A 19,247-nucleotide genomic window follows, 5' to 3' on the forward strand; every position below is an offset into this window, starting at 1 on the left:
ATGCAGAAATGAAGCAGAAAACTTCTGCATCATTTCTGCATCTCCCTGGCAGAAAAAACGCATGCAGATTGTGCATGCGTTTTTCCTGCGGAATACATGCGGATTCACATGCGTTTCCACATGTGGATTGACAAGCGCTTTCCAAGCGATTTTAGCAACACCTGGAAAGTGCTTGACAACTAGGTCACACTATATAAATCCATGCAACCGGCATGGATTTATATAGTGTGACCCGAGAGAGTGGTAAAAATAAAAAATACATGTATACTTTACCCTCCGATGGTCCCCGGTGTCCTGCTCAATCCGTTCTCCCTTGCCGGCAACTTTGAATTGAAAGACCTGCCGACGTCAGCGTCACTTGACCCGTCACATGACTCTGACGTCAGCGCAGGTCCTACAACTCACTGCAAAGTGCCGGGAACCAAGCAGGAGCGGTGTGCGGGCCGACAGAAGGTAAGTATACATTTATTTTTTCTTTTATTCTTTTTCTACAGCTTTTTTTATGGTACCTGGGTGTGGATTCGACTCTCCTCTCCTCCACACCCGGGTACCATCCGCACATTAGAACGCGCCAATAGCGCAAGTACAAATGCAGTCTTGCGGAATTGGCGCGTTCTAATGCAAGTCAATGGCGGCGAAAACGCCGTGTTTACGCAAAATTAATTGACATGCTGCGGATTTTTGAGCGCAGCGTTTACGCTGCGGAAAAATCCGCATCATGGGCACAGCACATGCGGATTTCAATTGGGGAACATTGCTGCCCTTCTACCATGCGTTTTTAATGCGTTTCCGCAACTGCAAAAACGCCGCGGAAACGCATTAAAAACGCATCGTGTGAACTCAGCCTTAGTGATTTTTTTTCTCACAGTAATTGTCAGTTTTTCTGATCTGAGTTTCAGTTTTTCTTGGATGGAAAGTTTCTCTATCTTTTCCTATCTAGTAATCCATGAAAAACAGAAGGTGACTGGATGCCCTCCAAGTGTTGTTCATTTTTTTCATGTACTCAAACTTACATTGCCGATTTTGCTTCTACACTCAGATCTAAAATCAGACATGCCTCTGTGAGCTTTTGGGGAGCATTCCTTGTGCAAAAACTCACAGGAATGTAAATGGCCCCTTTTACTATAAGTATTAGTGCTATCCATGAAAAAACAAGGAGAGCACTCATCCACAAAAAAACGGACTTCTGAATGAGCCTTAATGATTGCCACCTGGTAGGGTTACGCAACTATTAGCACATCGTCACTGAATGGGTAGGAGCCAAGAGCAGGAAGACAGACAGTAAGTCTAGGTGCATGTTACGGATCAGGGTGGTGGAACCTCTGTGCTGTGATACGAAAGCCGGGGTCCTAAGCCGGATGCTACAGCGCCACTGGGTTGAGGTGCCGCCGGAGCGGGTGCCGCTTGGTTAGAGGCGGACACAGTCGGGGTGGACAGTGCGTCCAGGCGGGAGTTGACTGTCCGCAGATAGGACAGGATAGTATCCTGTTGGGATCTCTGGCGAGAGACCTCTTTGTACAGGTCTGAGAGCGAAGGAGCCTTGGAGCCACCGGATTCCATGGCCTGTGCAAACTGTTACGGATCCGGGTGGTGGAACCTCTGTGCTGTGATACAAGGAGGGACCAGAGGGGCGTAACTAAGTGCCTAACGACAATTTTGGTTCTCAAGTCCTCAGACAGTTCGCTATGTTTAGTGTTGGACACACAATACAAAGATTGAGTCAATGTCTCCCCTTTATATCTGGTTTTAGGTGGTTTTTCATATTGCCCACACCTATTACTTGCCACAGATGAGTTTGAACGAGCATGACTTGCTTAAAACAAAATTGTTTACCAACAATTTTGTCCAGCCCATTTTTGGGGTTTTGTGTGAAATGATGTCCAATTTGCCTTTTGTTCTCAGTTTTTTTGTGTTGTTCCAGTACACACAAAATAAATAAACACGTGTATAACAAAATGTGTAATTGCAATAATTTTCTGGGAGAAATACTTCATTTTCTAGAACAATTTCAAGGGTGCCAACATTTTCGGCCATGACTCTATATGGCCTATTGGGCTCTATTCAAAATATTTTCATACTTCTGTTCTGTTGTAGTGACACAAATCTGAAAATAGCCAGGTCCAGAATCCTTTGCATACCAGAAATATGTGGCGACCGACAGACCCTATTGACTATAACAGGGTTTAATGGATTTGCATTACATACTTTAAAGGGAACCTGCTGCCCCATATGAGAGAAGCATGATATAGGGGCAGAGATCCTGATTATAGTGTGTCACTTACTGGGCTATATGCTGTATTTTTTATAAAATCAATGTTTTATCTACTGCAGATCTACGAACTCTCTGAACGCTGAGCTCTGTATAACCCCGCGCACACCACTGATTGGCAGCCTTCTGTGTACACTGTGCATAGGCAGAAAGATACCAATCAGTAATGGGGTTATACAGAGCCCTATGAATATGGAGGACTACACGGCTGCAATTTTACTAATCCTCTAATGGTAATCTCCTGCGAAAACATTATGATTTCCCATTGGCTCATCTTCTACCCATTCAGGCCCTTACAAATATCGGATCCTCTCAGTGGAGATCTTCTATAAAAGAGAATTTTCCTGATTGACCCTACAAGAATGGATAGGGACAGGTGCAAGATGGTGGAGAGGATATTACACCTCACCCTAGAGATCCTCTTCCGGCTTACTGGAGAGGTGAGAGATTCTGATGACGTCACATTACATCATTCTTATCTATGGGAATAACAGATGGACAGAACTGGAGAGGTGAGGACTCTGGAAATGTCTGTAGTGAGATTTATTAATGTGTCTCTCCATAACCAGGATTACACAGTAGTGAAGAAGACATCTAGTGAGCGCTGTCAGGCCCCTGTGTCTGAGGGATGGGGAAGACCCCTGAGCCCAATCACCGAGCCTCCACCTCATCCCCTGATACACAAGGACATCAATGACCAGAAGATCCTAGAACTCACCTACAAGATGATTGAGCTGCTGACTGGAGAGGTGACACTGCTGGGAATGCTGGGACATTATACAGTAACGCTATGAAGGGATGGGGGGATGACGGTATCATTGTATGTGTCAGGTTCCTATAAGGTGTCAGGACGTCACCGTCCATTTCTCCATAGAGGAGTGGGAGTATTTAGAAGGACACCAAGATCTGTACAAGAACGTCATGATGGAGGTTCCCCAGCCCCTCACATCACCAGGTAATAGATAGTACTAAATACTAGAGATGAGCGGTGTTCGACTAGAACTGTTCGCCAATCTCAAATTCGAGCTGTTTTGGGCGGTGTTCGAGTTGTTCGACGAACCCGAACGATTTGCAAAAAATTCGGCTGTTCGAGGTTATGTTCGATAACTGTTCGTGCACCAAAAGCTTGTCCTGCATGTCTGGCGCTATTTAGAGCACCAATCATGCAGGGATTGTCTGCCACTCACTGTAATGCCACAGCCATGGTGGTTGTGGCATTACAGTGATTGCCCAAATCGATGGGAACAGTGCCAACAGTGAAACATGAAAAGCCGGCAATTCAGCAGCGGCATACACCGGTACCCGACAATTTAGAACCGAAAGAATAGAGCTTCACACATAGATTAGATAGATAGAAACATGTCAGCCACATATATATGAAGTACAGGGACAATGTTGCTTACTGTACTTGTCATTTAGTGTAAAGGATTTATCAAAAAAAATAATAGTGTTTTCATGCACCGTCTCTTTAAAAAAGCCGGCCGGCAATTCAGCAGCGGTACCCGACAATTTGGAATAGAAAGAATAGAGAATCACACATAGGTTAGATTGATAGAAACATGTCAGTCACATATATATGAAGTACAGTGACAGTGTTGCTTACTGTACTTGTCATTTAGTGTAAAGGATTTATTAAAAAAAATAATAGTGTTTTCATGCACTGTCTCTTTAAAAAAGCCGGCCGGCATTTCAGCATCTGTACCCGACAATTTAGAATAGAAGGAATAGAGCATCACACATAGATTAGATAGATAGAAACATGTCAGTCACATATATAAGAAGTACAGTGATAGTGTTGATTACTGTACTTGTCATTTAGTGTTAAAATAAAGGATTTATTTAAAAAAAAATTGGCGTGGGGTTCCCCGTAATTTTAGGCTCTAGCGGAGGTTAAGCAGACGGCTGGGGCAGATGTTTGAAGCCTGGGAAGGGGGTAATACCCACAGAGCTTCCCAGGCTACTAATATCAGCCCCCAGCGGAATACCTAGCCTTTACTAGCTATTAAAATGGGGGACCCCCCAAAAAAAAATGACGTGGGGTCCCCCCTATTTTAATAGCTAGCAAAGGGTAGGCAGACAGCTGGGGGCTGATATTAATAGCCCAGGAAGGGTGCCATGAATATTGGCCCCCTCCCAGGCTAGAAACACCAGCCGTCAGCCGCCCCAGAAATGGCGCATCCATAGGATGCGCCAATTCTGGCACTTAGCCTCGCTCTTCCCACTGCCCTGTAGCGGTGGCAGTGGGGTAATAGGGTTGGGGTTGATGTCAGCTTATAATGCCAGCTGACATCAAGCCCAGGTTAGTAATGGAGAGGCGTCTATAAGACACCCCCATTACTAACCCCATAGTCAAAGTTAAAAGAAAACACAAACACCCAGAATAAAGTCCTTTAATTGAAATAAAGACACAATCCTTTATTGTTCTAAATTAAACCATACTTACCACCACGCCCATTCCAGCTGAAGCCAACGATCTCCTGCAATAAAAGTAAAATAATAAAGCAACCTCATCCTATGGATGCGCCATTTCTGGGGCGGCTGACGGCTGGTGTTTCTAGCCTGGGAGGGGGCCAATATTCATGGTACCCTTCCTGGGCTATTAATATCAGCCCCCAGCTGTCTGACTAGCCTTTGCTAGCTATTAAAAAAGGGGGGACCCCACGTCATTTTTTTGTGGGGGTCCCCCATTTAAATAGCTAGTAAAGGCTAGGTATTCAGCTGGGGGCTGATATTAGTAGCCTGGGAAGCTCCGTGGGTATTACCCCCTTCCCAGGCTTCAAACATCTGCCTCAGCCGTCTGCTTAACCTCCGCTAGAGCCTAAAATTACGGGGACCCCCACGCCAATTTTTTTTTTAATAAATCCTTTATTTTAACACTAAATGACAAGTACAGTAAACAACACTGTCACTGTACTTCATATATATGTGACTGACATGTTTCTATCTATCTAATCTATGTGTGATGCTCTATCTTTCTGTTCTAAATTGTCGGGTACAGATGCTGAATTGCCGGCCGGCTTTTTTAAAGAGACAGTGCATGAAAACACTATTATTTTTTTAAATAAATCCTTTACACTAAATGACAAGTACAGTAACCAACACTGTCACTGTACTTATTATATATGTGATTGGCATGTTTATATCTATCTATGTGTGATGCTCTATCTTTCTGTTATAAATTGTCGTGTACAGATGCTGAATTGCCAGCCGGCTTTTTTAAAGAGACGGTGCATGAAAACACTATTATTTTTTTAAATAAATCCTTTACACTAAATGACAAGTACAGTAATCAACACTGTCACTGTACTTCATATATATGTGACTGACATGTTTCTATCTATCTAATCTATGTGTGATGCTCTATCTTTCTGTTATAAATTGTCGGGTACAGATGCTGAATTGCCGGCTGGCTTTTTTAAAGAGACGGTGCATGAAAACACTATTATTTTTTTAAATAAATGCTTTACACTAAATGACAAGTACAGTAAGCAGCACTGTCACTGTGCTTCTTATATGTGTGACTGACATGTTTCTATCTATCTAATCTATGTGTGATGCTCTATTCCTTCTTGTCTAAATTGTCGTGTACCGGTGTATGCCGCTGCTGAATTGCCGGCCGGCTTTTTTAAAGAGAGCGTCTTCTGAGCAGTTTGTCAGCTTTTGGACACCTTTGAAGGTGTTTTCTATGTGTTTCTATGTGTTTTTGTTTGCCTGCCATTGGTTTTAACGGTGTTCGACGGTATTCTAAGGTGTTCGACGAACAGTTCCTCGAACATCCCGGTGTTCGACGAACCGAACCGACCCCGAACACTACGGGGGTGGCTCAACACTACTAAATACACATGGTCTATAATTATGTAAAGAATGAATTCAGTCCCTGTTTGTGTTTCCTCCAGTTCTATCCTGTAAGAGGACAACACCAGAGAGATGTCCCCATCCTCTTCTTCCACCGGACTGTAAACAAGAAAATCCCAATGTTCCTCAGGATCATCAGGTAGATGGTGAGAAGGTGTCATGAGATCTCCCCTATGATGTGTAGACATCTGTGAAGGTCTTGTGCTCAGTCTTGTTTTATCCACCAGTATTATATGTTTTATACTTGTGTAATGAGAACGATGGAGATGACAGGATTAGAGCTGATCATAGATGTGACTTCTTCATCTGTCTGTGACTTTTACAATATATGTTTCAGGGTAAAGATCTGTCCCATATTAATACTACAGAGACATATGTGAGGGGTGATGAGCGGTGTAAAGAGGAGATTCCTACAGATAACAGCACAGGTGAGCAGTAGCAGTAGCCACTAAATGCAGTGAATAGTCTTATTTTTAAAAAAGAATTGGTATTTTATAATTGATGTGACTTACACAAATGATAGATGTCAGCTGAATACTTGTTCCGTCAACTTCTGGCCTCCTATTACACATGAATGTTTGGTAAGGCCGAGACCTCGGGCAGCGGCTTTTCTCCTGGAGAACAAAAGGATCAGATAATAAAAGGGAATGTAGCATTACTTTTTTTTTATTTTTCAACAATTGAAAAAATATAAAGTTTTAGTGTTTCCTTTTTTAAAAAATAATTTAAAAAGGTTTGTTATTCCATTTTAACCCCTTATTGACAAATAGCGTACAGTTACACCATTTGTCTGGTCACAGACAGGCCGCATCTTTCCCGGCAGATGATGGCTGTATTATTCAGTCATCATTCGCCTCTAACATCTCTGGGTGGAGCGGAGTGGGACATCGATGGGTTACCATGACAGCTGGGGGTCTGCTGAAGACCTCCATGCTCATCATGACAGTTCTGCTGTGAAAGCCAGCGTTTAGCTGGCGTTCATAGGAGACCATGATTTTTGCTATATATAATAGTGCTCTAGCTCTGCTGTGTATAGTAGGAGCCATCAGACGATTACAGATTCAAGTCCCCTAAGGGAACTAACAAATACAGTAAAAAGTGAAAAAAAATAAAAACAAAGAATAAAAGTTGCCCTATTAAAAAATAAAGCCATTAAAAAATATTAAAATACTCATATTTGAAATTCCTAAATTCGTAAAAGTCTATCAAAATATAAAATAAATTAATCTAATCGGTAAACAGCGTAACGAGAAAAAATCAAACCACCAAAATTAAGTTTTTTTGGCCACCGAACATTACAATAAAATGCAATAAGAGACGATCAATACATCGTATCTATCCCAAAATAGTACCAATGAAAACATCAGCTCAGGTTGCAAAAAGTAAGTCCTCACACAGCTCCAGATCTTGGAAATTGAAAATGTCACGATTCTTTTTTTCTAAAAAGGTCAGTTTTACCCCATAGTGAACATGGTAAATAAGAAAACAATTGTGGAATTGCACTTATTTTTGCAATTTTAACGCATCTTGAGTTTTTTCCCGCTTTCCAGTGCATCACATGATAAAATGAATGGTGTCATTCAAAAGTATAATTCATTCCGTAGAACACAAGCTCTAATATGTCTATGTGGACAGAGGAATAAAAAAAGTTATGGCTTTTGGAAGAAGGGGAGGAAAAATTTAAAATGAAAAAAACATTTTGGCTGTGGCGTGAAGGGATTAAACACTAGGGGGAGCAGCTGCTGAAATCCCGGGATGCAGATACCAGTGAAAACAATGATGGAACGGGGTAGGGGGGTTATTACCTAGCACTTCCATCATTGAGCTTGTGTGTATGAGCTCGCAATAGGTGCGATGACGTCTACATCTCCCCAGCTGTGCCTCCGTACACAGCACAGTCCGGAGCATAAGATTTTTTTTATTGTACATTTTTGTAAACTCTGGGGATATAACACTGTGCCAGGGGACTGTGTGGTGACATACTACTGAGCAAGGAGCAGGTGCCAGCAAGTCACTCCCGGCGCCTGCGCACTACATCCCTGCTCTACACTTGTACACAGACGGCAGAGAAATAACAGGTGAAATGCGCAGGCACGGGATCCGGCCGTGGGAACTGCAGGGGTGGGGCAGGAGAGGGGAGAAATATTTAAATTAAACAAGTAGGCGGGATTTCTTCCCTTCCCCCAGACGGGAACACAGCGTAACCCACAAGTAATAAAAAGCAATTTCACAGCCACAAAACCGCTAATATGGGCATACAAGTAAGTATAGATTCACATTTCTATCACCTGTATGCCCATATTAGCAGTCTGATAGGTCCCAGGGGGGTGACAGATTCCTTTAAGTGTGACCGGTTGGTTCGGCCCTCCACAACAGTCAGTCTGTCATGTGGCTTACTGGGAAAATGAATTGCCCACGCCTTCTGTCAGAAACATCCCACCGCTGTCACCTAATTTTCGTGAACCCCAGTCACTTGCGACACACATGCCTTGGATGCTATTGTAAAGGGGAACTCCGCTTCCCACTCACTCATTCACTCCCCTATCACAGTAGTCTGACAATGAGCTAAGCACAGCTCACAGTTAGTTCTCACATCCACATAACATGTTTTTCGCTGACACCCCTTGCCGTTTTAATAGGCCAATTAGATGCCTGCACTGGGGCACACTGGCTACCCATCTTTCTTGAGCACCTGATAGGTACTCTTCTTGCACTCTGGCATATACAGGGTAACACAAACAAGCTGTAACGGGTCTGGGAGGTGGAACCTCTGAGCAACTATACAAGGGGGCAGTCCTTGTAAGGAAGCGGGTGGCTCCCAGGGAAGACGGGCAGGTACTCACGGCAAGTGACAGGGACAGTCTCTGGGTAGAAGGGCAGGTAGTCACGGCAAGTGACAGGGACAGTCTCTGGGTAGAAGGGCAGGTAGTCACGGCAAGTGACAGGGACAGTCTCTGGGTAGAAGGGCAGCAGACAGGTGGCTGGTGAGCGCTCCCAGGTGAGCGGGCGAGAGTCTCTGGACAGGCAGGTGGTCACGGCAAGTGACGGCAGAACCTCCAGGTAGACTAGCAGACAGGTAGCAGGTGGACGCTCCCAGGTGAGCGGGCAAGAGTCTCTGGACAGGCAGGTGGTCACGGCAAGTGACGGCAGAGCCTCCAGGTAGGCTAGCAGGCAGGTAGCAGGTGAACGCTCCCAGGTGAGCGGGCAAGAGTCTCTGGACAGGCAGGTGGTCACGGCAAGTGACGGCAGAGCCTCCAGGTAGGCTAGCAGGCAGGTAGCAGGTGAGCGCTCCCAGGTGAGCGGGCAGGCTGGTCCATAGACAGACTGACAGGTGTCGGAAGGCAGACCGTCGGACCGCAGGCTTGCAAGCAGGTAAGCGGATAACAGGCAGGTATCAAGCAGGAAACTGGCAGGTGACTGGCAGGTAACAGGCAGGAATCTGGCAGGTGACTGGCAGGTAACAAGCAGGAATCTGGCAGGTAACAGGTAACGGGACCTGAGGGCTGAAGCAGAGTGAAGGCTTTGCAACAACATTGCTCGGGCACCTCCATTTTGGAGGAGGTGCCTTATATATGGAGAGGTCCTCCGGCCATTGGCCGGGGACTCCGTAGGACGGCGCGCGCGGCCCCTTTAAGAGAGGGGGAGCGCGCGCGCCCTAAGCACAGAGGCCGGGAAGCAGCGCGCGCTGCCAGCAGAGCGGGAGGAAGCCGCCGGGCACGGAGCGGAGAGGTGAGGGGAACGGCGTCCCTGCCTGGCAGGGGGCAGGGACGCCGACGCTACAGTACCCCCCCCCTTTAGGCCCCCCCCTTTTTAGGCCAGAGAGAAATTTAGCAAGGATGAGAGGGGCATGGATGTTTTCCCGGGGCTCCCATGTTCTCTCCCCAGGACCAAACCCCTTCCAATCTACCAAAAAAAAGGTCTTTCCTCTTACCCTCTTAGTGGCCAGAATACTCTCTACCTCAAAGACGTCTTCAGCGGAAACCGGAGCAGGAGGAGTACCTGGATTGTTGGAAAAAGAGTTAAAGACAACGGGTTTGAGGAGAGATACGTGGAAGGAGTTGGGAATCCGTAAGGTGGCCGGGAGTTTTAATTTGTAGGCCACTGGATTAATTTGCCTGAGGATTTCGAAAGGACCGATGAAGCGAGGACCTAACTTGTAGGAGGGTATCTTGAGCCGTACATGTTTGGAAGAGAGCCAAACCTTGTCTCCCGGACGGAATTGAGGCGGATCCAGACGTCTCTTGTCAGCATAACGCTTCATCCGCTCGGAGGACTGAAGAAGTGCAGACCTGATACTCTCCCAAATGGTAGAAAACTCGCTGACAAGAGACTGCGCGGCAGGGTTGTCCACAGAGGCGGAGACGGGAAACGGAATCCGGGGGTGCTGGCCATAGACAATAAAGAACGGGGACTTGGAAGAGGATTCGCTCTCGTGGTTATTATAAGAGAACTCGGCCCAAGGAAGGAGATCCACCCAATCAGAATGGTGGGCATTAACAAAGTGCCAGAGATAGCTGGTAAGGATCTGATTGATCCGCTCCACTTGACCATTGGACTGAGGGTGGTAAGCGGAGGAGAAGTCCAGGGTGACGTCCAGCAGTTTACATGTGGCTCTCCAGAAGCGTGAGGTAAACTGAACCCCTCGATCCGACACGATGTGGAGGGGTAGGCCATGGAGGCGGAAGATATGGCGAATAAAGTCCTTAGCCAGCTCAGGTGCAGACGGAAGACCAGGCAGGGGAATGAAGTGGGCCATTTTAGAGAAGCGGTCCGCGACCACCCAAATGACAGTACACCCGGCAGAGACAGGAAGATCGGTAATGAAGTCCATAGCGATGTGTTGCCATGGGGCAACAGGTATGGGAAGCGGCAGGAGATGACCAGCTGGTAAGTGTCTGGGAACTTTGTTGCGGCCACAAGATGAACAGGCAGAGACGAAGTCTACCACATCCTTACGCAGGGTAGACCACCAGTAATGCCGGGAAATGAGTAGGAAGGTCTTCTTTTGGCCGGCATGGCCAGCTAGTTTAGAAGAATGACCCCAGCGAAGAACCCTCTCACGGTCTGGAGGCGCCACGAACGTCTTGCCGGGTGGAAGACGAGTCAAATCCAAGGGGGCCACATTCATCACCTTGGAGGGGTCGATAATGTGCATAGGCTCCTCCTCTTGGTCGGAGGACAGGAAGGATCGGGACAAGGCATCAGCTTTGACATTTTTGTCCGCCGGGCTTAAATGAAGGATGAAATCGAAGCGGGCAAAGAACAAAGACCACCGGGCCTGACGTGGATTAAGTCTCTGGCCATTTTGGAGATATGCCAGGTTCTTGTGATCCGTATAGATGATCACCGGGTATAGAGCCCCTTCAAGCAGGTAACGCCACTCCTCCAGCGCCAATTTAACGGCAAGCAGTTCTCGGTCTCCTATGGAGTAATTGCGCTCAGAGGAGGAGAAGATTTTAGAGAAAAAGCCGCAGGTTACCATTCTCCCGGAGGAAGACTTCTGGGTGAGCACCGCTCCGGCTCCAGAGGAGGAGGCATCATCCTCCAGGTAGAACTGTTTGTTGCAGTCCGGACGGTGCAGCACAGGGGCAGAGGAGAAGGCTTGTTTCAGGGAAAGGAAGGCCTCCTCAGCTTCGGATGACCATACCTTGGGATTTGCTCCCTTACGGGTGAGCGCAGATATGGGCGCAGTCCGTGACGAGAAGTGAGGAATGAAGAGATGATAGTAATTAGCGAAGCCCAGGAATCGCTGTATCGCCTTCAAGCCCTCCGGACGGGGCCACTTTAGGACAGCAGAGAGCTTCTCGGGATCCATTCGCAAGCCTGTCTGGGAGATAACATAGCCCAGGAAAGGAAGAGAGGTCTGCTCAAAAAGGCACTTCTCGTATTTAGCATAGAGGTGGTTCTGCCTGAGCCTAAGCAGGACCTGACGAACATCCCTCCGGTGTGTGGGAAGATCCGGAGAGAAGACCAAGATGTCGTCCAGGTATACCACCACGCAGGAGTAAAGAAGGTCACGGAAGATGTCGTTGACCAGTTCTTGGAAGATGGCGGGAGCATTGCAGAGACCGAAGGGCATCACACGGTACTCATAGTGTCCGTCCCGGGTATTAAATGCTGTTTTCCACTCGTCTCCCTGACGGATACGGACCAGGTTATATGCTCCGCGTAGATCCAGCTTGGAGAAGATCCTGGCGCCTTTAAGACGATCAAATAACTCAGAGATGAGCGGAAGGGAGTATTTATTTTTAACCGTGATCTGATTGAGTCCTCTATAGTCAATACAGGGGCGAAGCGAGCCATCTTTTTTTTTGACAAAGAAGAATCCGGCTCCAGCCGGGGAAGTAGACTTTCGGATGAATCCCCTGGCCAGATTCTCCTCTATGTACTCAGACATGGCCCGGGTTTCTGCTGCAGACAACGGATAAATACGCCCACGGGGTGGAGTGGCACCAGGTACCAGGTCGATCGGGGAATCATATGGCCTATGAGGAGGCAATGTCTCTGCTTCCTTCTTACCGAAGACGTCAGCATAGGGCCAGTAAGGAGCCGGAAGACCGGGTAAATTAGTTGGGATAGGTGGAGGACGAACCGGAACCAGACAGGTCTTATGGCAGGCCGGCCCCCACCGGAGTACTTCACCGGAATGCCAGTTCAACACTGGTTCATGTGTCTGGAGCCAAGGTAGACCTAGCAATAGGGAGTGGGAGAGTCCGGACAACACATGGAAGGAGATTACCTCAGAGTGCAACATTCCCACCTGCAGGGTTATGGGTTCTGTGACGAGCAGGATGGTCACCGGAAGGAGTCTTCCATCCACGGAGGCGACTGACAAAGGTTCAGCCAGAGACTTGGTGGAAATACGGTATTTCTCAACCAGGGACTGAGAGATGAAGTTTCCAGCGGATCCAGAGTCCAGGTGGGCGAGTTCAAAGTGACGGTTCTCTCCCCAGGAGATAGATACAGGCAAAGTCAGGGTTGGAGAGGACTTATTTTTGTCTAGGGCGACCTCTCCGAGCGGTCCTAGACACTGGAGTTTCCCGACCTCTCCAGGCAGGAACGAATCAGGTGCTTCTTACTGCCACAATAGAAGCAGCTCCCCTCGGCTCGGCGTGACTCTTGGCGAGATTTGACCAACTTGGTCTGGTCGATCTGCATGGACTCGGGTGAGTGCGCCCGGGGAGTGACAGAAGAGGAGACAGGTTTCTGGCAAGTAGGAGCTAGGCGGGGAAACCTTCTCTCACGGGTGGTCTCTTTGGTACGTTCTTGAAACCGGATGTCAATCCTTGTGGCCAGAGACACCAGGTCATTCAGGGTGGTAGGAATGTCCCGACCGACGAGCTCATCTTTAATCCGACCGGAAAGACCCTCCCAGAAGACGGACACCAGGGCCTCATTATCCCAGGCAAGCTCAGAAGCGATGGTGCGGAACCGTATGGCATATTGACCCACGGTGAGACTCCCTTAGCGGAGAGGTAGCAAAGAGGAGGCAGATGAGGTCTTTCGTCCCGGTTCATCGAAGACCCCTCGGAAAGCAGTGAGGAAAGACGACAGGTCGGACACCAGGGGATCCCCTCTCTCCCACAGAGGGTTAAGCCATGCCAGTGCCTCCCCAGTGAGATGGGACATGATGAATGCCACTTTGGCTCGGTCGGAGATAAACTGGTGGGCCAGGAGTTCAAAGTCCAGGGTGCACTGGTTTATGAAGCCCCGAGCTTGAGCGGGGTCGCCTCCGAAGCGAGGAGGTGCAGAAAGCCGGGGACCGGGGCAGGATGCCATGGTATTGGTGGGCAGCGGCGCTGCCGGGTTGCGAGTCATGACACTAGCGGTGGTTGCTGGTGGAGCAGACAGAGTGTCCAGGCGAGAGTTGACATTCCGCAGGTGGCTCAGGATGGACTCCTGTTGGGACCTCTGACGGGACAGTTCATGGCATAGGTCCGAGAGCGAGGGAGATTGGGTGCCACCGGGTTCCATGGCCCGAGCAAACTGTAACGGGTCTGGGAGGTGGAACCTCTGAGCAACTATACAAGGGGGCAGTCCTTGTAAGGAAGCGGGTGGCTCCCAGGGAAGACGGGCAGGTACTCACGGCAAGTGACAGGGACAGTCTCTGGGTAGAAGGGCAGGTAGTCACGGCAAGTGACAGGGACAGTCTCTGGGTAGAAGGGCAGGTAGTCACGGCAAGTGACAGGGACGGTCTCTGGGTAGAAGGGCAGCAGACAGGTGGCTGGTGAGCGCTCCCAGGTGAGCGGGCGAGAGTCTCTGGACAGGCAGGTGGTCACGGCAAGTGACGACAGAACCTCCAGGTAGACTAGCAGACAGGTAGCAGGTGGACGCTCCCAGGTGAGCGGGCAAGAGTCTCTGGACAGGCAGGTGGTCACGGCAAGTGACGACAGAGCCTCCAGGTAGGCTAGCAGGCAGGTAGCAGGTGAACGCTCCCAGGTGAGCGGGCAAGAGTCTCTGGACAGGCAGGTGGTCACGGCAAGTGACGGCAGAGCCTCCAGGTAGGCTAGCAGGCAGGTAGCAGGTGAGCGCTCCCAGGTGAGCGGGCAGGCTGGTCCATAGACAGACTGACAGGTGTCGGAAGGCAGACTGTCGGACCGCAGGCTTGCAAGCAGGTAAGCGGATAACAGGCAGGTATCAAGCAGGAAACTGGCAGGTGACTGGCAGGTAACAGGCAGGAATCTGGCAGGTGACTGGCAGGTAACAAGCAGGAATCTGGCAGGTAACAGGTAACGGGACCTGAGGGCTGAAGCAGAGTGAAGGCTTTGCAACAACATTGCTCGGGCACCTCCATTTTGGAGGAGGTGCCTTATATATGGAGAGGTCCTCCGGCCATTGGCCGGGGACTCCGTAGGACGGCGCGCGCGGCCCCTTTAAGAGAGGGGGAGCGCGCGCGCCCTAAGCACAGAGGCCGGGAAGCAGCGCGCGCTGCCAGCAGAGCGGGAGGAAGCCGCCGGGCACGGAGCGGAGAGGTGAGGGGAACGGCGTCCCTGCCTGGCAGGGGGCAGGGACGCCGACGCTACAGTACCCCCCCCTTTAGGCCCCCCCCTTTTTAGGCCAGAGAGAAATTTAGCAAGGATGAGAGGGGCATGGATGTTCTCCCGGGGCTCCCATGTTCTCTCCCCGGGACCAAACCCCTTCCAATCTACCAAAAAAAAGGTCTTTCCTCTTACCCTCTTAGTGGCCAGAATACTCTCTACCTCAAAGACGTCTTCAGCGGAAACCGGAGCAGGAGGAGTACCTGGATTGTTGGAAAAAGAGTTAAAGACAACGGGTTTGAGGAGAGATACGTGGAAGGAGTTGGGAATCCGTAAGGTGGCCGGGAGTTTTAATTTGTAGGCCACTGGATTAATTTGCCTGAGGATTTCGAAAGGACCGATGAAGCGAGGACCTAACTTGTAGGAGGGTATCTTGAGCCGTACATGTTTGGAAGAGAGCCAAACCTTGTCTCCCGGACGGAATTGAGGCGGATCCAGACGTCTCTTGTCAGCATAACGCTTCATCCGCTCGGAGGACTGAAGAAGTGCAGACCTGATACTCTCCCAAATGGTAGAAAACTCGCTGACAAGAGACTGCGCGGCAGGGTTGTCCACAGAGGCGGAGACGGGAAACGGAATCCGGGGGTGCTGGCCATAGACAATAAAGAACGGGGACTTGGAAGAGGATTCGCTCTCGTGGTTATTATAAGAGAACTCGGCCCAAGGAAGGAGATCCACCCAATCAGAATGGTGGGCATTAACAAAGTGCCAGAGATAGCTGGTAAGGATCTGATTGATCCGCTCCACTTGACCATTGGACTGAGGGTGGTAAGCGGAGGAGAAGTCCAGGGTGACGTCCAGCAGTTTACATGTGGCTCTCCAGAAGCGTGAGGTAAACTGAACCCCTCGATCCGACACGATGTGGAGGGGTAGGCCATGGAGGCGGAAGATATGGCGAATAAAGTCCTTAGCCAGCTCAGGTGCAGACGGAAGACCAGGCAGGGGAATGAAGTGGGCCATTTTAGAGAAGCGGTCCGCGACCACCCAAATGACAGTACACCCGGCAGAGACAGGAAGATCGGTAATGAAGTCCATAGCGATGTGTTGCCATGGGGCAACAGGTATGGGAAGCGGCAGGAGATGACCAGCTGGTAAGTGTCTGGGAACTTTGTTGCGGCCACAAGATGAACAGGCAGAGACGAAGTCTACCACATCCTTACGCAGGGTAGACCACCAGTAATGCCGGGAAATGAGTAGGAAGGTCTTCTTTTGGCCGGCATGGCCAGCTAGTTTAGAAGAATGACCCCAGCGAAGAACCCTCTCACGGTCTGGAGGCGCCACGAACGTCTTGCCGGGTGGAAGACGAGTCAAATCCAAGGGGGCCACATTCATCACCTTGGAGGGGTCGATAATGTGCATAGGCTCCTCCTCTTGGTCGGAGGACAGGAAGGATCGGGACAAGGCATCAGCTTTGACATTTTTGTCCGCCGGGCTTAAATGAAGGATGAAATCGAAGCGGGCAAAGAACAAAGACCACCGGGCCTGACGTGGATTAAGTCTCTGGCCATTTTGGAGATATGCCAGGTTCTTGTGATCCGTATAGATGATCACCGGGTATAGAGCCCCTTCAAGCAGGTAACGCCACTCCTCCAGCGCCAATTTAACGGCAAGCAGTTCTCGGTCTCCTATGGAGTAATTGCGCTCAGAGGAGGAGAAGATTTTAGAGAAAAAGCCGCAGGTTACCATTCTCCCGGAGGAAGACTTCTGGGTGAGCACCGCTCCGGCTCCAGAGGAGGAGGCATCATCCTCCAGGTAGAACTGTTTGTTGCAGTCCGGACGGTGCAGCACAGGGGCAGAGGAGAAGGCTTGTTTCAGGGAAAGGAAGGCCTCCTCAGCTTCGGATGACCATACCTTGGGATTTGCTCCCTTACGGGTGAGCGCAGATATGGGCGCAGTCCGTGACGAGAAGTGAGGAATGAAGAGATGATAGTAATTAGCGAAGCCCAGGAATCGCTGTATCGCCTTCAAGCCCTCCGGACGGGGCCACTTTAGGACAGCAGAGAGCTTCTCGGGATCCATTCGCAAGCCTGTCTGGGAGATAACATAGCCCAGGAAAGGAAGAGAGGTCTGCTCAAAAAGGCACTTCTCGTATTTAGCATAGAGGTGGTTCTGCCTGAGCCTAAGCAGGACCTGACGAACATCCCTCCGGTGTGTGGGAAGATCCGGAGAGAAGACCAAGATGTCGTCCAGGTATACCACCACGCAGGAGTAAAGAAGGTCACGGAAGATGTCGTTGACCAGTTCTTGGAAGATGGCGGGAGCATTGCAGAGACCGAAGGGCATCACACGGTATTCATAGTGTCCGTCCCGAGTATTAAATGCTGTTTTCCACTCGTCTCCCTGACGGATACGGACCAGGTTATATGCTCCGCGTAGATCCAGCTTGGAGAAGATCCTGGCGCCTTTAAGACGATCAAATAACTCAGAGATGAGCGGAAGGGAGTATTTATTTTTAACCGTGATCTGATTGAGTCCTCTATAGTCAATACAGGGGCGAAGCGAGCCATCTTTTTTTTTGACAAAGAAGAATCCGGCTCCAGCCGGGGAAGTAGACTTTCGGATGAATCCCCTGGCCAGATTCTCCTCTATGTACTCAGACATGGCCCGGGTTTCTGCTGCAGACAACGGATAAATACGCCCACGGGGTGGAGTGGCACCAGGTACCAGGTCGATCGGGGAATCATATGGCCTATGAGGAGGCAATGTCTCTGCTTCCTTCTTACCGAAGACGTCAGCATAGGGCCAGTAAGGAGCCGGAAGACCGGGTAAATTAGTTGGGATAGGTGGAGGACGAACCGGACGAACCGGAACCAGGCAGGTCTTATGGCAGGCCGGCCCCCACCGGAGTACTTCACCGGAATGCCAGTTCAACACTGGTTCATGTGTCTGGAGCCAAGGTAGACCTAGCAATAGGGAGTGGGAGAGTCCGGACAACACATGGAAGGAGATTACCTCAGAGTGCAACATTCCCACCTGCAGGGTTATGGGTTCTGTGACGAGCAGGATGGTCACCGGAAGGAGTCTTCCATCCACGGAGGCGACTGACAAAGGTTCAGCCAGAGACTTGGTGGAAATACGGTATTTCTCAACCAGGGACTGAGAGATGAAGTTTCCAGCGGATCCAGAGTCCAGGTGGGCGAGTTCAAAGTGACGGTTCTCTCCCCAGGAGATAGATACAGGCAAAGTCAGGGTTGGAGAGGACTTATTTTTGTCTAGGGCGACCTCTCCGAGCGGTCCTAGACACTGGAGTTTCCCGACCTCTCCAGGCAGGAACGAATCAGGTGCTTCTTACTGCCACAATAGAAGCAGCTCCCCTCGGCTCGGCGTGACTCTTGGCGAGATTTGACCAACTTGGTCTGGTCGATCTGCATGGACTCGGGTGAGTGCGCCCGGGGAGTGACAGAAGAGGAGACAGGTTTCTGGCAAGTAGGAGCTAGGCGGGGAAACCTTCTCTCACGGGTGGTCTCTTTGGTACGTTCTTGAAACCGGATGTCAATCCTTGTGGCCAGAGACACCAGGTCATTCAGGGTGGTAGGAATGTCCCGACCGACGAGCTCATCTTTAATCCGACCGGAAAGACCCTCCCAGAAGACGGACACCAGGGCCTCATTATCCCAGGCAAGCTCAGAAGCGATGGTGCGGAACCGTATGGCATATTGACCCACGGTGAGACTCCCTTAGCGGAGAGGTAGCAAAGAGGAGGCAGATGAGGTCTTTCGTCCCGGTTCATCGAAGACCCCTCGGAAAGCAGTGAGGAAAGACGACAGGTCGGACACCAGGGGATCCCCTCTCTCCCACAGAGGGTTAAGCCATGCCAGTGCCTCCCCAGTGAGATGGGACATGATGAATGCCACTTTGGCTCGGTCGGAGATAAACTGGTGGGCCAGGAGTTCAAAGTGCAGGGTGCACTGGTTTATGAAGCCCCGAGCTTGAGCGGGGTCGCCTCCGAAGCGAGGAGGTGCAGAAAGCCGGGGACCGGGGCAGGATGCCATGGTATTGGTGGGCAGCGGCGCTGCCGGGTTGCGAGTCATGACACTAGCGGTGGTTGCTGGTGGAGCAGACAGAGTGTCCAGGCGAGAGTTGAC

General features: G+C 49.8%; 1 protein-coding gene across 1 annotated transcript in view; it reads left to right on the forward strand.

Annotated features, from left to right (window-relative positions):
- Window positions 1–19,247, forward strand: part of LOC141271439 (uncharacterized) — a 92,622-nt gene that overhangs the window by 18,798 nt on the left and 54,577 nt on the right. Inside the window, exons 2-6 of the mRNA XM_073681513.1 lie at window positions 2,559–2,709; window positions 2,839–3,018; window positions 3,101–3,224; window positions 6,166–6,263; window positions 6,462–6,552. Coding sequence (XP_073537614.1) covers window positions 2,632–2,709; window positions 2,839–3,018; window positions 3,101–3,224; window positions 6,166–6,263; window positions 6,462–6,552 — 571 coding nt within the window. The 5' untranslated portion in view covers window positions 2,559–2,631. The remainder of the gene's footprint in view (window positions 1–2,558; window positions 2,710–2,838; window positions 3,019–3,100; window positions 3,225–6,165; window positions 6,264–6,461; window positions 6,553–19,247) is intronic.

The sequence above is a fragment of the Phyllobates terribilis genome, unplaced genomic scaffold (assembly GCF_046119375.1).
Source record: "Phyllobates terribilis strain yellow unplaced genomic scaffold, ASM4611937v1 Scaffold_5__5_contigs__length_657084704, whole genome shotgun sequence".
NCBI lineage: Eukaryota > Metazoa > Chordata > Amphibia > Anura > Dendrobatidae > Phyllobates > Phyllobates terribilis.